Below are 17,500 nucleotides of genomic sequence, written 5' to 3' on the forward strand. Positions count from 1 at the left end.
TAATAGAAACTTCTACATTGAGCACCAGTTTTACTTTGAACATAATCAGCAATTAAATTAAATTGAGTACCATGTTTTTGAACGGCAATATTAAATAGTTCTCTTTCATGTTCAGTCCATCTTAAATTTTCGCTCTCTTTATCCTTATTGTTGTATTCTTTATCACCTATATATAATGAACCAATCAATGGTGATGAGGGTGGTGGTTGTTGTTGTTGAGAGGAAGATGATGGTGATGATGACGATAATTGAGGAGATTTTGGAGATAAATGTATTGAAGCAGTTGTTGCCATAATAGTTTGTTCACGTGTTGTTAACCTTGGTGTAGTAGGTACTGAATTACTAGTTGCTAATAAAAATGGAGAGGATGAAGTAATTTCTAAATCATTATTTTCACCCAGTATTGGAGCAGATGAAGATGTAATGGTAGTTGTGGTATTATTATTATTGTCATTATTATTAGTAGTATTATTATTATTATTATTGTTATTATTATTATTATTATTATTATTGGTATTATTAGTACTATTAGAATCATAGTTATTTTGATTATTATTTCTTGATAGATTTGCAGTAGAAATTACAACTTTTGCTTTTGGACCTCTTTTAGCACCAGTTTTTGGAGCTAATACAGGTGAATTAGTTGTACTGTTACTACCTAATGATGTTGTTGTCGTTATTATTGTTGTCGAGTTATTATTAGTTGTAATGGATGATGGTTCACCCATAAAATTTAAACCACTTTTATCAGTGACAATATAATTGAGTGGATCGAAAACATTTGATTTTCTACCTCTTTTCTTTGATTGAGCTTCGAAAAGGAGTTGTTTCAAATTCAATGTTTTCTTATTATTATAATAAAACACAATCATATCTTCAGTGGTTCTATTATCAAAGAAAGAGGCAATCTTTGAAAACTTTTTAGGATATTGTAAATACTTTTTAACAAACTTTTGTTTCTCATCCTCAGTCCAAATGATTAGAGATTTCCTTTGTTTCTCTTGAGCGATTGGATCCACTATGAAACCATTATGATTGATATAATGAATATTTCTTTCCTCTGGTGATAACATTGGTGGTATTATAGCTACACCTTGTTGATATTTACAATTTGGATCTTGTGCATCTTGTTCCTTTAGACGATCCATAATCTCATTGAATTCAGCATCAGATCTTGCAACATCAGATGTAATTGTACCACGTCTAGTTAAAACATTTCTTGCTGAACTTGTTGAACTTGTTGAACTTGTTGATCCAGTACCATTACTTATTAAATTATTAGTTTGTGCGTTTGATCTTAAATTTGGTCTACCTGACTTCCTTTGTCTTGGTTGTTGTTGTTGTTGTTGTTGTTGTAGTTGTTGCTGTTGTTGTTGCTGTTGTTGTTGTTTTGCCTCTAATTGTTTATTATGCTCCTCTTCCATTTTATCCAATTTCTTTCTAAATGTATCAATTGATGCTTTGAATATTTTAACCTGTTTCTTATTATATCTAAGTAATTCTTTATGTCTTTTCTTTAATAATTTTTTCATATTATCCCTAATTAATGAATGCGATTGAATATTATCATTATAACATTGAAAATCTGTAATATTTGTACAAATTTTCTCTCTAGTTGGTAATGGTTCAATATTATTATTATTATTGTTGTTGTCGTTGTCATTATTATCATTTTCATCTTTTCCATTTTCTTTTTTAATATTTTCTTTTTTAATATTTTCTTTTTTAATATTATTTTGTTTTTGACCAACATTAATATTATTATTTGTTGGATCATAAGCTCTTAAAGAATTTTGAAAGAATATTTTAGAATGAGTTAATTTTGAAATATCTCTATTCTCTTCATAGATTGACTGTTCCACAGATTGTGGTGTTTGAGTTTGATTTGAAAATTGTTGTTGTTGCTGTAGTTTTGATTGTTTAACTCTTTTCTCTTCCATCTTTTGTTGATGTAATTGTTGTAAATTATGTTGTTCCAATTTCTCATCCTTAATTTTATACTTTTGTAATAATTGTTCCATCTTTGTCAATGAATTATTTATTGAGGTAATATCACTCTCTGTATTTGACATTTCAATCTCAATTGATTCAATTCTAAATAATACTTGTTCTTTAGTTGGATATGATGGATAACAGACATATTGTGGTTCTTCAATTTGTTGTTGTAATTGTTGTTGTTGTTGTTGAAATTGCTGTTGTTGTAATTGTTGTTGCTGAAATTGTTGTTGTTGTTGTTGTTGTTGTTGTTGTTGTTGTTGTTGTTGTTGTTGTTGTTGTTGTTGTTGTTGTTGTTGTTGTTGTAATTGTTGTTGTTGTTGTTGTAATTGTTGTTGGTAGTTTTGATTACCTTGAATATTTACCAAACCTGGTGAGTTTGATAATGATAAAGGCGGTATATTATTATTATTATTATTATTATTTAAATTGTTATTATAATTATTGTTATTGTTATTGTTATTATAGTTATTGTTATAGTTATTGGATTGTGATTGTGAATCATTATTATTATTATTATTATTATTATTATTATTATTATTATTATTATTATTATTATTATTATTATTATTATTATTATTATTATTATTATTATTATTATTATTATTATTATTTTGATTAAAAGGTACATTTGTTATTAAAGGAGTATCAGATGAAAGAGGTGAAGAAGTTTCTTGTTGGGTTGAAGAAGGTGCTAAAGAAATAGTGGAGGTTGATATTGAGGGTGATTGAGAATCACCACCAGTTAAAGATGACATTATTACTTTTGCATCAGTATCGGTCTCATTGGTAGAGTTTGTAATTTCAGGTTTCTTTTCTACAGATGCTAAACCTCTACCCCAACCAAATTGAAGTTTTGGTTTAGAAGGTGTTGCAATTATTTCTTCATTATTTGTTGTTGTTGTTGTTTTATTATTATTTTGTACAGTTGGTGAATCACCAATAATTTCATTTGTTGTTGTTGTTGTGGTGGCGGTAGTGATGGTTAATTGATTGTTGGTATTTGAATTTGTAGTATTTGTAGCAGATGGCTCAATTTTTGGAGTGTTTAATGAAGAATTTTCAAGTTTACTTATTGTAGATTCTAAAGTTGGTGTTATTGATGTAACAGAATTAGTTGAAGCAGGGGAACCTACATTATTATTATTATTATTATTATTATTATTATTATTATTATTATTATTATTATTATTATTATTATTATTATTATTATTTTGATATTGTTGTTGTTGTTGTTGTTGTTGTTGTTGTTGTTGTTGTTGTTGTTGTTGTTGTTGTTGTTGTTGTTGTTGTTGTTGTTGTTGTTGTTGTTGTTGTTGTTGTTGTTGTTGTTGTTGTTGTTGTTGTTGTTGTGGTTGTTGTTGTGGTTGTTGTTGTGGTTTATTATTTGTATTTATTGGTAATAATGAAGAAGTATCTCTAATCTCATTAGTAATTTGTTGTTGATAGGTGGGCGAATATTTTGATTGTGAATCTCTATTATCAATCCTTTGAGGAGAACTGGTAGTAGCATATACTCTTCCACTTCCACTACTGCTATTTCTATTAATATTATTATTTCTATTGATAGGGGGTGAAGGTGACCTAGACTTCGTTCTGTTGTATGAACCATTCCTTTTATATTGATTATGACCAAATGATTGTTGGTTGAATTTATCATCTGTGATATATTTGAAAAAAAAAAAAAAAAAAAAAAAAAAGAAAAAATTTTATTTTTAAAATAAGTACTTATATTTTAAAAAAAAAACAAACAAAAAATTACTTACTTTCTAATTCTTCATCTTCCTTTTTCCTTCTTTTTAAAGGGGAATCAGCAGTTTGTTGATCCCAATCTATTTTCATTTTTCTATTATCCCAATTGCTATTATTGTTATTACTATTGATGTTATTATTAACACTATTATATGTTAAACCAAATGAATCAGTGGAGGTATCTCTATCTCTTTCTCTTTCTCTTTCTCTACCAGGTGCCACAGTATCTCTACTATTATTATTATTATTATTGTTATTATTATTATTGTTATTATCATTTCTATTATTATCATTATAATCTCTATTTATATTATTATTATTTATATTATTATTTATATTATTATTAATATTATTACTATTATTATTATTATTCATATTGTTATTGTTATAGTTCCTATAGTTATCATTTCTATTATCATTATCATATCTATTATCATCATTTTTTCTATTATTGTATCCTCTATTATTATTATTATTACTATTATTATTATTGTTATAATCCCTTTTGTTTAAATTCTAATTAGTAAATAAAATAATTATAATATAAAAAAAAGAGCAAAATAAAAAATAAATAAATATAAAAAAAAAAAAAAAAACATTTGTGGTTATCTTATTCATACCTATTAACATTAAATCTATTTCTATTATCATAATATCCTTTGTTATTATTATGTCTCATATCAATGTTGTAGTAGTTATTGTTACCATGGTAATTATTGTTTTTAATGGTGTTAATAATGTTAATATTGTTCAATGTTTCATCAAAATAATAATCATTATTATTATTATTATTATTATTTTTATTTTGCATCCCCTTCAACTAGTTTATTAAATAATTTTGTGCAAAGTAATTATTTTATTTTTTATAGTGAAGGTGTAGGTTATTTGGTTATTTGTTTATTTGTTATTTGTTTATTTGTTTATTTGTTTATTTGTTTATTTGTTTATTTGTTTATTTGTTTATTTGTTTATTTGTTTATTTGTTTATTTGTTTGTTTATTTGTTGGTATTCAGTTGTGTTAAATTGTTTGGTGTTGTTAGTGAAGTAAAGTAATTAAATCCTAATTTTTAAACATCTTGAGTACATAGGTAGTTGTTTATTTTTATTTATTTATATTTTTTCTTGTATTATTAATAACAATATTTGTTAAATTATTCATGAATAAATTTTGAAATTATTTTGTTTTTGAAAAAAAAAAAAAAAAAAAGATTTTTTTTTTTCTTTTTTTTTTTTTTTTTTTTCCACAAATTTTTTTTTTTTTTTTTTTTTTTTTTTTTTTTTTTACAATTATATATAAATTAATTTCAATTTATTGAAATGAATAAAATTATATTACTATTTATTGTTATTTAATTTATTCCATATTTACTAAATTTGGAATAATACCCATAAAAATATCAATTCCTCTTAAATAAACTTTTTCATTTAAAAATTCATTGTGGTCATGCAAGAGAATTGGTGTATTATTAATTGGTGAAAAACCAAAAGCTGGAATTCCAAGATTACGAATAAATCTAGAATCAGTTGCTGCTGGAAAAATTTCAGTAACAAGATTAATATCCCTTTTTAAAAATTATTATTATTATTTAAATTAAATTAAATTGGAATTAGTATATTTTTTTTTTTTTTTTTTTTTTTTTTTTTTTAATAAAAGTAATAATAGGTTAAATTAATTACATTTTTTTACAGGATTCTTTAAAGTTTTCCCACCATTTATTATCAGAATCTAATTTTGTCATTTCATTCTTTGGAATATAACTTGCAAATTTAAATGATAAACCTTCTTCAGCTGTCCATTCTTTAATTTGATCTAAAAATTGATCTAGATTTACAGTTGGGGGAATACGAATATCAAAACCTGCTTCAGCTTGGGTTGGAATAACATTATAACTAAAGTTATTACTATGATCAATTGGAATACCAGCCTTTAATACTGTCAAATTCAATGATGTAACATCTCCCAATTTCTTACCACATTCATGTTGACCATGATGAAGACTTTCAAATTGTTCTTGTCTAAATGCTAACATTTTATTAATTGTTCTCATCTATATATATATATAGTTTTATAAATAAATATGTTAATATAAATTTTATTTTTTATTTTTTTTTTTTTATTTTTTTTTTTTATTTTTTTTTTTTTTACTTACTAATTTTTCAATTGCAGTACCTTCAATAAATCTTGAACCATGACCAGCATTGCCAACAGCAGTTATATGAACCCACCATGGAGCTCTTTCACCATAGAAAACAGTGAAATCATTAGTGGGTGATGCTAAACCTTCATCTAAACATAAACCAATATTTAATTGTCTAAACTTTTCAGTGTAAACAAATTTCTCCATACCTTTACCAGAACCACCAATCTCTTCATCTGGCACGAATGAAAGATGTAAAGTTCTCTTTAACTTTTGACCACTTTGTACGATTCTACGAGCTACTTCTAAAAATTGCATACAAACACATTTCATATCTTGAGTACCTCTTCCAAAGATATTACCACTCTCATCTTTCCATGCTGAAAATGGGTCAACTTTCCATGAATCATGAACTGCTGGTACAACATCAACATGTGAATTTAATAAAACTGTTTTTAAATTTGGTTCTAATCCTTCAATTTTCATTAAGACAATTGGTGTACCAGTTTCCTATAATAAAAAAAAAAAATAAAAAAATAAAAAATAAAAAAATAAAAAAAATAAAAATAAAATTATTATTTTAATAATAAATTAAAAAAAAAAAAAAAGAAAAAGAAATAAATATAAATAATGTATATTTACTCTGTAAACTTCATATGGAATATTATATTCTTTTGCTTTTTCAACTAAAAATTTTGTTGAACTTTCATAGTCTGGAGTTGGATGATCAGTTCTAATTTTTAAAAATTCTCTAAAAACTGTTACATGTTCATTTTCTTGAATACTATTCATTTTTTTTTATTATTTTATTTGTTAAAAATTAATTATTAATTTTAAAAAAAAATAAAAAAAAAAAAAAAAAAAAAGAAAATTAAAAAAAAAAAAATAAAAAAAAATGAAAAATTCACAAAATAAAAAATAAAAAAAATAAAAAAATAAAAAAATAAAAAAATATCTGTTATTATAATTTTTCAATTTTTAAGCTAATTGAAAAAAAAAAAAAAAAAAAAAAAAAAATGAATTATGATGAATTTCAAAGTGATAAAAAAAGAAATAATAATTCAATTCAAATAATTAAACATTCAGAAGTACCATTTTATTATAAAACCAATTTAAATGGATTATTTAAGAAATTACCATACTGTTATATAAAAGTGAATAATTATGAAGAGATTAGAGAATGTATTGAATATGCAAAATCAATTAATAAACAAGTATCAATTAGAAATAGTGGTCATTCATGTTGTCAATATTCAATAATTGAAGATTCAATTAATATTGATATGTCAAATTTAAACCAAATCATATCAATTGATAAAGAGAAAATGACAGCAAAAGTTCAAAGTTCACTGAAATTTAAAGACTACTATAGGATCACCACCACCAAAGAAGAGGGACACTTAATGACTACACCAGGGGGCGGTTGTGGTGATGTCGCCATTGGAGGGTTGGTGATTGGCGGTGGATCAAATTATTTGTCGCCTAAATGGGGCACTTTAATCGATAGTGTCCTATCAATGACAGTCATGTTATCGAATGGCTCAATTGTTGAATGCAATGATTCAAATCAATATTCAGATTTGTTTTGGGCAATGCGCGGATCAGGCCACGGTCTATCAATACTCCTAGATGTAACACTTCAACTAAAACCAATTGAACCATCACTCTATCATTACTCTTTAAAATTAAATTTCAACAGTATTCATTTCTTTGAAAATCTTTTAATTATTGATAAATTCACTAAAACAATGGATACCAGAATTTATCTATCAATTGATTTTAGAAAAAGTTTTAAATGTCAACAACAACAGCAACAGAAACAGCCACCACAACTTTTATCAAGATTAACATATTTTTTTAATGGTCCGCCTGAAGAGGGTGAAATGCATTTTAAAGAATTATTATCATTATTAAAAAGTGGTGGTAATGGTGGTGGTGGTAATGGTGATGGTGATGGTGGTGGTGGTAATGGTGGTACTGGTGAAGAATATGAATTTAAAAAAGAAATTATGGATTTTAAAAAAGTTGGGAAATCATTTTATGATATTATAAGTTCATTTCAAATTGAACAAAATGAAAAGGCTAGATCATTTTCAAAAGCAAGATTTTGTAAAGAATTAAATGAGTCAAATATAGGTTTTATAAAGAATATTTTAGATTCAATGCCAAGTAGTTTAGAGTCTATGAATGTACCAGATCCAAACTCATCATTTTCAATTATGATGTATTATCATGGTGGTCATTCCAAAACAATTTCAAAGGATAAATGTGCATATGTTCATCGTGATAATAATTGGTCAATGGTTGTCATGGCAAACTATAGTCAATATGAAAATGATGATTATTTCAATAAATGGAAATTAATTATTGATGATAATTTATCAAATATTGGTAATTTCATTTATCAGAATTATCCTGACCATGAATTAACTTTGAAATTACGTAATACTCAATCTTTATTTAAAAATGATTCAAATCTTCAACATCCTTATTTTGGTCACCATTTTCAAAAATTATATTCAATTAAATTGAAATACGATCCAACAGATTTCTTTTCAAATCATCCACAATCAATTAAATTAAATTAAATAAAATTAATAACTACACTGAAAGCTTTGGATCACTTATATAGTGATTCTACTCTTAGGTCATCACCTCCCCCTAACATCACCCTCATCATCAACCCCATCTCCGCCACTCTAAACAAATTTAACAACTTCAACTTCAGCATATTTGGTAAAGCAACAATCCTCAACACTCTTCATCATTTCCAAATTTCAATTCCACCCCTTCCACTATCACTACCACCACCACCACCACAAATACCGCTACCACAACCAAGTTTTATATTACTGTAACAACTTTTATAGATAATATCAATGAAAAGTTTGAAAAGTTTTTATTGAATTGTAACAACAAAAATAATAACCATTAAAAAAAAAAAAAAAAAAAAGTAGTATTTAAAAGTTATTTAATAAACCTAAAGATAACACTAACGTGTTTGAGATTTTTATTTATTTTAATTATTTATAAATGTAATTATTAGATGCCTCAATTATTTGGTGATATAATTCTATGTATTTGGTTGGTAAAAGGTAGGATAGGAGGGTCATTTCTTGAAGGGATCTTTTGATATCAGTTTTTGGTTGAATCATTAATTCGTTTCTTTCATCAATGAGTTCTTTTAATTTTTCTAAGCAAACTCCATACTCTTTAATAGCAGTGGTTTTATAATCTTCTCTTGTAGTAAATGATAATCTAAATTGATTCCATGTTACTTTTTGACCTTTACAAGAAGAAATTTTTGGATACAATATTTTTTCTAAAAAAAATAATGATAAACCAGTTAATCTTACTAAAGATTCAATTTCTTTCTTTTCTAATTTATCCATTATTTTATCATATTTAGTGAGTTTGAATTCTATAGCATTAATTTTGTTATTAAATAAATCATTTTGAGTTGAGTTATTACAACTTTCATCTTTTAAACCAACTTCTTGTATTAAACTACTAATTTCTTCTTTTAAACTATTATTTTCTTGTTTTAAACTACTATTTTCTTGTTTTAAAATACTATTTTCTTCTTTTAAATAAAGGATTTCTTTAATTTTTTTATTATCTTGTTCTTTTAAATCTTTAATTTGATTTTTATTTTTAATGACATTGGATTCTAAATTTGTTATTTGGTTTTATCTCATTTCTTCTTTTGATTTTAAACTATCAAATTCATTTGTTTTTTTGATTATATAATCTTTATATTCATTTTTTAATTCTATAATTTTAATTCTATACGAGGTTTCTAAAAATAAAATTTTATTGTTATGTTTTCTTTCTAAATTATTGCACTCTATTTCTAATTGGTGTATTCTATTTATATAGAATGAAATATCATCATTGTTACTATTATTTTTGATAATTTTTTTACTAGTGTAGTTATCCATTAATATTTTTTTTATATCTTTGTGTGACAATGTATGAAATAATTAAAAAAAAAAAATAAAAAAAAAAAAAAATGCAAATGAGAATTTCTTAATCGAGAAATTATTTTATTTTTTTTTATTTTTTTTATTTATTTTATTATATTATAAAAACAAGAGTAAATTACATCATCTGTGCTTGTTTTGGAATCTATTAAAATCATATGTAGTGCATAATTTTTTAAAAAAAAAAAGAAAAAAAAATTAGATATTTGATCGGTAACCAAGTTTTCAATAGACAAAATTCTGACATTTATTGTTAAGTACAATGAATAACAAGAAACTTCACAAATTTTTCATTCTGTTTTTTTTTAAAAAATTAAATAACAATTTACTTCCAAGCTTTTTTTTTTTTTTTTTTTTTTTTTTTTTTTTTATCTTTTTTTTCAGAATGCCAAGTAGATTAGAGTCTATGAATATACCAGATCCAAACGCATCATTTTCAAATATGATAATAGTTCGCACGTATAAATCCGCACCACCATCAACACTAACAAATAAATGGTGTTAACAATAATATTGATACCATTAAATTTAATGAAATAAATGAAATTTTATTTTGGAAGGTTGTACACAATAAAATTTTATTTAAATTAATAAATAAAATTTAAATCGATATTTAAAACTAGTAGATACGAAAGGAAACCATGATAACACTTCAAAGTGCGTGAGATTTATATTTATTTTAACTATTATAATGTATTTATTAGATGAATCAGTTATTTTGCGAATAATAATAATTCCTTGTATTTGGTTGCTAAAAAGTTAGATAAGGTGGACATTTCGTGAACGAATTTTTGGAGATTTGTGTTTGCTTGATGAACTTATCCATTTCTTTTATTTTTTCCAAACTAACTCCATAATCTTCAATAGCAGTGGTTTTATAATCTTCTCTTGTAGTAAATGATAATTTAAATTGATCCAATGTGACTTTTTGACTAAAAATTTCTGAATTTTATGAGAAATTTTTTTTTTTTATTTCATTTTTTTTTTATTTTATTTTTTTATTTTTTTTATTTTATTACAAAAACAAGAGTAAATCACCTCATTTGTGAAATTTCTTTTTTTTAAACAAAGAAGTATGTCTATTTGGAATTTATTATAATCATGTAGTGCATAAAAAAAAAAAAAAGAAAAGAAAATTTGTGAATAAATAAAAATCAATTATTTTTAATATCTTTCCTTTCCAAATTATTTTCTCGTTTTTTTTAAAAATTAAAGATTAAGTCCAAAATTAAACAAAAATAAAAATAAAAATAAAAATAAAAATCTATTTTAGAATTAAAAATAAAAAAAAAAAATAAAAATAAAGAAAATTTAAACGTTTCAGATATTTTTTTTTTTTTTTTTTTTTTTTTTTTTTTTTAGCCCAAATACTGGTTCTTTTTTTGACCAGGAAAAATAAATTAGTTTTTTTTTTATTTTTTCTTTTTTTTTTTTATTTTTTTCTTTTTCATATATTTTTTATAATATACTCAAATGTAATAGAATTTATATTTATATAAATAAAATTTAAATTTTTTTTTTTTTTTTTTTTTTTTTTTATTTATTATATATATAATGTTTAAACTTAATTTTTTAAGATTTATTTTATTAATTTTAATTTTAGCATCAACATTTTATTTATTAATAATTATAAATCAAAATAATAAAATTACAAAATTAAAAAATCAAACTAAAGATATTAAATTATCAATACCATCGATTCAAAAACAACAACCACAACAAAAAGAAATCATTATTTCACAAAATTCATGTGAAAATAATCAATACTTTTTAAATAATGGTGATATTAAAAATCATTATGGTTTTAAAGATGAAATTTCATTATTAAATTATTTTTTAACTTATAAAAATTATTATGATATTGAAGATTATAATAATAAAATCTATATTAATCAAACTAAATATATATTATTTAAATACCCAAAACCGAAATTAATAAAGAAATTTAGTAATTTTACACCAACGATTCAAGAAACCGATATTAATATTAACAATTTAATTATTTCAGAAAATGTAACTGATGAATATAAATTAATATATAATAAAAAATATCATAAATTAGTTTTAAAAAGAATTCAAGCAAATTTATGTGAAGAATTTTTCGATAATTATTGGAGGGATTTTTATAAATCTAAATATTCACTAGATCATGGTATAGTGCCTTTTACACCACCAAGACTTTCATTACCATTGAATATTACTCGACCACTATTAACAACTCCGATTCTATATCTACACATTCCGAAATGTGCTGGTCATACATCTTATCTTTTATTTGAAAATTTTTTTAAAGGAAAAGGTGTAATACAACTATGGTCTCACCCAAGTCCTGACATGTATTATGACGTTAGTAAAGCGAGTAATATAATACTTGGTCATTACCATTATGGTATTCATAAAATTTTACCAGAGAAATTTAAAAACACCTATAGCTATATGACAATGTTGAGAGACCCTGTCGATAGAGTCATAAGTCATTATTATTATCATAGAAATAATGCATATGATCCAGAATATCTCCTAGCAAAAACAAGTACATTTTCAGAATGGCTTGATAGATCACCACGTGCCAGTAATGAAATGACAAGATTTCTATCAGGCTTAACAAAAGATGAAGAATTTAAACCAACAGATGAAACTTTTCATATGGCATTATATCATTTAAGGTCAATGAAATTCGTTGGAATTACAGAAAGATTTAAAGAAACAATTGCATTATTAAAATTTTATGTTGGTATTGAAAATCATAGAATAAGAGAAAAACAAAATGCTGCTAAAATTAATCATCCAGATGTACCATTTTATATAATAGAAGCAATTAAAAAAAGAAATAATTTTGATATATTATTATATGAAGAAGCTTTAAAAATGTTTGAAAGACAAATTGATATTGTTGGTAGAGATAATTTTAATAATCAATTAAATAAAATTCTTTAAAAATAAAATAAAAAAATAATAAAAAAAAATAATAAAAAAAAAAAAAACAATTTTATTATCTAATTTAAATAATATCAATTTTTTTTATTATTATTATTATTATTATTATTATTATTATTATTATTATTATTATTATTATTATTATTATTATTACTTCCACTACTTGAACATTCATCTTCTCTACCAATTAAATTGTTATTAATATTTGAACAATTTAAATTACCTGAATTATTTATATTTATATCATTAAAATTATTATTATTATAATCCATCCTTATCAATTCATTATTTTTATTTATATAATAACCACCATTTTTGTTATTATTATTGTTATTATTATTGTTGTTGTTGTTGATGTTATTATTTATAAAATTATTATTATTATTATTATTATTATTATTATTATTATTATTATTATTATTATTATTATTATTGTTAATGTTATTATTATCAATATAATGATTATCTTTATTATTACTTTTTAATAAAGTATTTAATAATTCTTGATGACTAACTGATAAAGAATTATTACCATGTTGATCTATATAATAAGTTTGAGGCGGTATATTAAAAAAAGTATCTATTTTATTTAAATAATATTGAATCTTTTCTTCGTAAGTTTTATATGATATATCACAATGTATTGATTTTAATTCGATTCCATTTTCGTTATTTTCATTATCGCAGGGTAATGTATCATCATCATCATCATTTTCTATACATATCTCTTCATTATTTTCATCATCATTTTCATCATATTCATCTTCTTCTTCTGTATCATCATAAAAAGTATTATTTTTATTGTTTTTTATACTATTTGATTTTTTATTATTATTACAATTATTATTATTATTATTATTAGGGGGTTGACTATTATTATTATTATTAATTTTATTATTATTATTTGAAATACTATCATTACTATTTACAGTTGTATTATTTAAAATAATAATTTCATTTTCAAAATCTGGAATTGTATTTTTCCATCTATGTATTATTGCTGAAATGATTAAACATGACAATACTAATGAAAAAATTGCCATACCTAAAAATAAATAAACTGATGATCCCATAAATGTTGGTGTTACATCTAATACAACAATTTGTTCAAATTCTGTTCCATCCTTTATCATTTCATTTGAATACATTGGAGTTGCTGAACAAAATTGAACTTGAAAAAATAAATCTGAAAATCCACTATTATAATAATTTTTATATTAGAAATTTATTTACTTAAATAATAATAATAATAGTAATAATAATTTTTACATTGGTGTTGCTGGAATTATTAATTTAAATCCTTTTAAATAATTTATTTTATCTTTATCAACTTGTAACAAACAAACTGGACTATTTGGAGTTGGTGAAAATCCACTAATATTAAATCTGTTAATTATATAATAATATAATTTTTATTAAAATTAGTAATAATTAAAATTAATTAAATTAAAATGGGAAAAAAAAAATACAAAAGCATACAATATATTTTCATAAAACATTAATTTTAATTTATCTGGTTCCCTAACTGTACAATTAAAATTATATGCCTTTTTTTGACCTGATTCAAAAAATACGTCTATTTTTGGTTTCCACAAATTTTCAACTTTTTCATCTTCTCCTCTACAATATGTATGTGCATCCTAAAATAGTAAAAAATAAAAATTTAGTATTAGTATTGATTTAAATATTTTATGAATTTTATTATTTTAGGGAGAAAAAAAAATTACATTAAATGGTGATGAATAATCAAATAATAATTTTGGAAATGTTAAATAAATAGTTTTATCTTCTGTTTTTGGAGTTCTTATTTGTACACCTGGGTAAAAATTATAAACAAAACCAATTCCTTTTGATGTTGAATTTACCATAGGTAGGTAATTTATTATAATATTCAAAATCAATAAAACATAATAAAGTCGAACCTTTAATTTATTTCTAACTTTTATTCCAATTAAAAACATTATTTAAAAATTATATAAAGAGTTTAATCGGAATTTTTTTTTTTTTTATTTTTTGAAATTATTTATTTTTTTTTAAAAAATACCTCTAAATCGACTTTAGATTAATAAAAAAAAAATGCTAATATAAAAAAAAAAAAAAAAAAAAAAAAAAAAATTGATAATAATAAATAAACAATAATTATTTAAATTGTTTTTTTTTTTATTACTATTATTTTTTTTTTTTTTTTTTTTTTTTTTTTTCCCTCTTTATAAATTTAGTTTGTTGCTTTAAAATATTACAAAATTGTAATATTAAAATATCTATTTATATGGTGTTTTGTAAGATAATTTTAGAAAATAATATCCTAAAAAATTATGTTTTGATAAATAATTTTTTTTTTTTTTTTTTTTTTTGTTTGTTTTATTATTATTATATTTTATATTTTATATTTTTTTATTTATTTTTTTATTTTTATTTGTTAATTTTTATTTTTATTTTTTTATTTTTATTTTTTTTTTTCTTTTTTTTTTTTTTTTTTTTTTTTTTTTTTTTTTCCTAATAAAATTTTGTTTTACTACTGGAAAATAATTAATATGGTTTATTTAATAATAATAATAATATTTTAATATGTTTTTACAATCATTTTCCCCACTCTTTGTGTTTTTTTTTTTTTATTTTTTTTTTTTTTAATATTATTCATAAAAAAAAAAAAAAAAAAAATTAAATAAAAAAAAAAAAAATAACAACAGTGTACCCACTTTAGAAAATTTTTTGGATTACATTTACAATAATTTATTTTAAAATTAATTTTATTTTATTTAATGTTTGTATTATTTTTATGTATATTTGGGGGTAAATTTAAATATATATACCAAAAATACATAAAATAGATAAAAATTTAACAATAAAAAAGAAATAGATATAATAATTGAGAAAACAAAAAAAAAAAAAATAATAAAATAATTAAAAAATAATATTTAAAAAAAAAAAAACACAAACAACACATCAACATTAAACTTTTTAATAATAAAGATTAGAAAAACTGTCATCTATAGCGAATTATTTTTTTTTTTTTTTATTTATTTTTTTATTTTTTATTGTTTTTTTTTTTTTTTTTTTTTTTCAAAACACTTTATTTTTATTTTTGATTTGTTTTTATAAAATATCTGGTCTCAGATATAAAGAAATATAAACAGTCCAAAGGTCTTTTCTTGATTAAAACAAAAATAAATTAAAAAATTAAAAAAATTATAAAAATAAATGTTTGATTATGATATTTAAATCGATAAACGTTTTTTTTTTTTATTTTTAGTTTTTATTTTTATTTTTTTTTTTTATATTTTATATTTTTTTTTTTTTTTTGTGTATGTTGATTATTTTTAGTAAAAGAAAAAAAATTTTTTTTTTTTTTTTTTTTTTTATGTAAAAATATTATCTGTTTTTTTTTTTTTTTTTTTTTTTAAATATTTTTTAAGAAATGTCTGTTTAATAAATGAAGTGTCATATTAACATCTAGAACAATATTTTCAAGTTTGAGATAAGGAATACCAGCAGAAGATTTGTCCAAGAGATCATCTAAAGAAAGTGAGAGAGTACCAACAGAGGCAACACCAATTCTAGCTTCAATATCAAAGATACCAGGAGCATCAGAAGAGATATAGAAAGAGGTAGAACCATGAGAAAGTTTTGGAATATCAGATTCGACGATTACACCTTTCTTTGTTAATTCTTTGAAAGAGATTTTCATTGGTTTAGTTGATTTCTTCTTATCCTTTGGACCATAATGAAGGAGGACATCCTTGAGATAAGAGGTATAATGTTGAATTTGATCATTCAAATAGGATTGATGTTTTCTAAGATCACGTAAAGCGATGGTTAAACGCATTCTCTCCTTTCTTTGTTGTTCTCTAATCTCTTGACGATTGATTACCTCCAAAGCGATCACCTTTATGAAACCTTCATATTGATTATTTTCACTTTGAATTGAACCCTCGGCCTCCATCTTTTTAAGATTATTTATAATTTTCTCTGCATTTGAGGATAATTGTGGATTATTGGTTTCTTTACCATGTTTAATTGCATTTTGAAGTATTGATATTAAATCATCTCTTTTTTCGTCGTCGTGTTGTTGTTGTTGTTGTTTTTGTTGAATTGGAATTGATCTTAATACAGAGATCACCAATTCCTTTGTCTCTGCCAATAATGATGCAGAGATTGAAATCTCCTTTTCGATATTCTCTTTGAATCTATTTATTAAAGTTAATTGAATTTCACGATCATTTTCATCAACCACCTCCAATGGTGCTGGTAATGCTTTCAAAATCAATTCCAATGGATCCTCTTTCTCTTTCATTTTCAATGCGGCTAAATTTGCAATTAATAAACGATGAGTTTGTGAAATTTCACCCAATGAAATTACAACAACTGGATTCAATTTCAATGTTAATTCATTATATTTATCAACTCTTAAATATTCTGATGGATCTGTAACTTGAATTAAATCTTCTAAATATTGTCTTACAATACTAGTCTTTGATAAAATCCATTTATTTAATGGTTGCATCCAACGTTCACTACCTTGATTTTGGAAAGTTTTTAATGTAAATAAATTTTGTAAAACTTTTGCAATCTAAAATATTTTTTAAAAAAAAAAAAAAAAAAAATTAATATTAATTTTACATATTTATTATATTTATATATAAAAATAATAATAATAATAATAATAATAATAATTATAATACAAACATTAACTA

General features: G+C 22.2%; 7 protein-coding genes across 7 annotated transcripts in view; 2 read left to right on the forward strand and 5 right to left on the reverse strand.

The window, feature by feature from the left end:
* mybP (myb domain-containing protein) overlaps window positions 1-4,398 on the reverse strand; it is a gene marked incomplete at both ends in the record, with an annotated part of 4,534 nt that extends 136 nt beyond the window's left edge. The window contains 3 exons of the mRNA XM_640990.1: window positions 1-3,655; window positions 3,762-4,263; window positions 4,345-4,398. The exon at window positions 1-3,655 is cut by the window's left edge and continues 136 nt beyond it. Of these exons, the coding sequence (XP_646082.1) occupies window positions 1-3,655; window positions 3,762-4,263; window positions 4,345-4,398 (4,211 nt within the window). The remainder of the gene's footprint in view (window positions 3,656-3,761; window positions 4,264-4,344) is intronic.
* A 704-nt stretch (window positions 4,399-5,102) lies between these two features.
* acy1 (N-acyl-L-amino-acid amidohydrolase) lies at window positions 5,103-6,678 on the reverse strand (the record flags this gene model as incomplete). Its single annotated transcript, XM_640991.1, has 4 exons — window positions 5,103-5,310; window positions 5,426-5,796; window positions 5,899-6,396; window positions 6,529-6,678. The coding sequence occupies 4 exons, from the start codon at window positions 6,676-6,678 to the stop codon at window positions 5,103-5,105; spliced, it is 1,227 nt and encodes a 408-aa protein (XP_646083.1).
* Window positions 6,679-6,902: 224 nt separating this feature from the next.
* Window positions 6,903-8,474, forward strand: DDB_G0269576 (hypothetical protein; the record flags this gene model as incomplete). The annotated part of the gene is made up of 1 exon (XM_640992.1): window positions 6,903-8,474. The coding sequence occupies one exon, from the start codon at window positions 6,903-6,905 to the stop codon at window positions 8,472-8,474; it is 1,572 nt and encodes a 523-aa protein (XP_646084.1).
* A 435-nt stretch (window positions 8,475-8,909) lies between these two features.
* Window positions 8,910-9,827, reverse strand: DDB_G0269578 (hypothetical protein; the record flags this gene model as incomplete). The annotated part of the gene is made up of 2 exons (XM_640993.1): window positions 8,910-9,556; window positions 9,812-9,827. 2 exons carry the CDS (start codon window positions 9,825-9,827, stop codon window positions 8,910-8,912), a joined length of 663 nt encoding a protein of 220 aa, XP_646085.1.
* Window positions 9,828-11,423: 1,596 nt separating this feature from the next.
* Window positions 11,424-12,806, forward strand: DDB_G0270564 (hypothetical protein; the record flags this gene model as incomplete). The annotated part of the gene is made up of 1 exon (XM_640994.1): window positions 11,424-12,806. The coding sequence occupies one exon, from the start codon at window positions 11,424-11,426 to the stop codon at window positions 12,804-12,806; it is 1,383 nt and encodes a 460-aa protein (XP_646086.1).
* A 74-nt stretch (window positions 12,807-12,880) lies between these two features.
* DG1110 (transmembrane protein) lies at window positions 12,881-14,767 on the reverse strand (the record flags this gene model as incomplete). The annotated part of the gene is made up of 4 exons (XM_640995.1): window positions 12,881-14,003; window positions 14,076-14,192; window positions 14,286-14,446; window positions 14,534-14,767. The coding sequence occupies 4 exons, from the start codon at window positions 14,765-14,767 to the stop codon at window positions 12,881-12,883; spliced, it is 1,635 nt and encodes a 544-aa protein (XP_646087.1).
* Window positions 14,768-16,206: 1,439 nt separating this feature from the next.
* The window catches only part of gapA (RasGTPase-activating protein), a gene marked incomplete at both ends in the record, with an annotated part of 2,887 nt that continues 1,593 nt past the window's right edge, over window positions 16,207-17,500 (reverse strand). The window contains 2 exons of the mRNA XM_640996.1: window positions 16,207-17,376; window positions 17,493-17,500. The exon at window positions 17,493-17,500 is cut by the window's right edge and continues 577 nt beyond it. Coding sequence (XP_646088.1) covers window positions 16,207-17,376; window positions 17,493-17,500 — 1,178 coding nt within the window. The remainder of the gene's footprint in view (window positions 17,377-17,492) is intronic.

Source organism: Dictyostelium discoideum (genome assembly GCF_000004695.1).
Source record: "Dictyostelium discoideum AX4 chromosome 1 chromosome, whole genome shotgun sequence".
Taxonomy (NCBI): Eukaryota; Evosea; class Eumycetozoa; order Dictyosteliales; family Dictyosteliaceae; genus Dictyostelium; species Dictyostelium discoideum.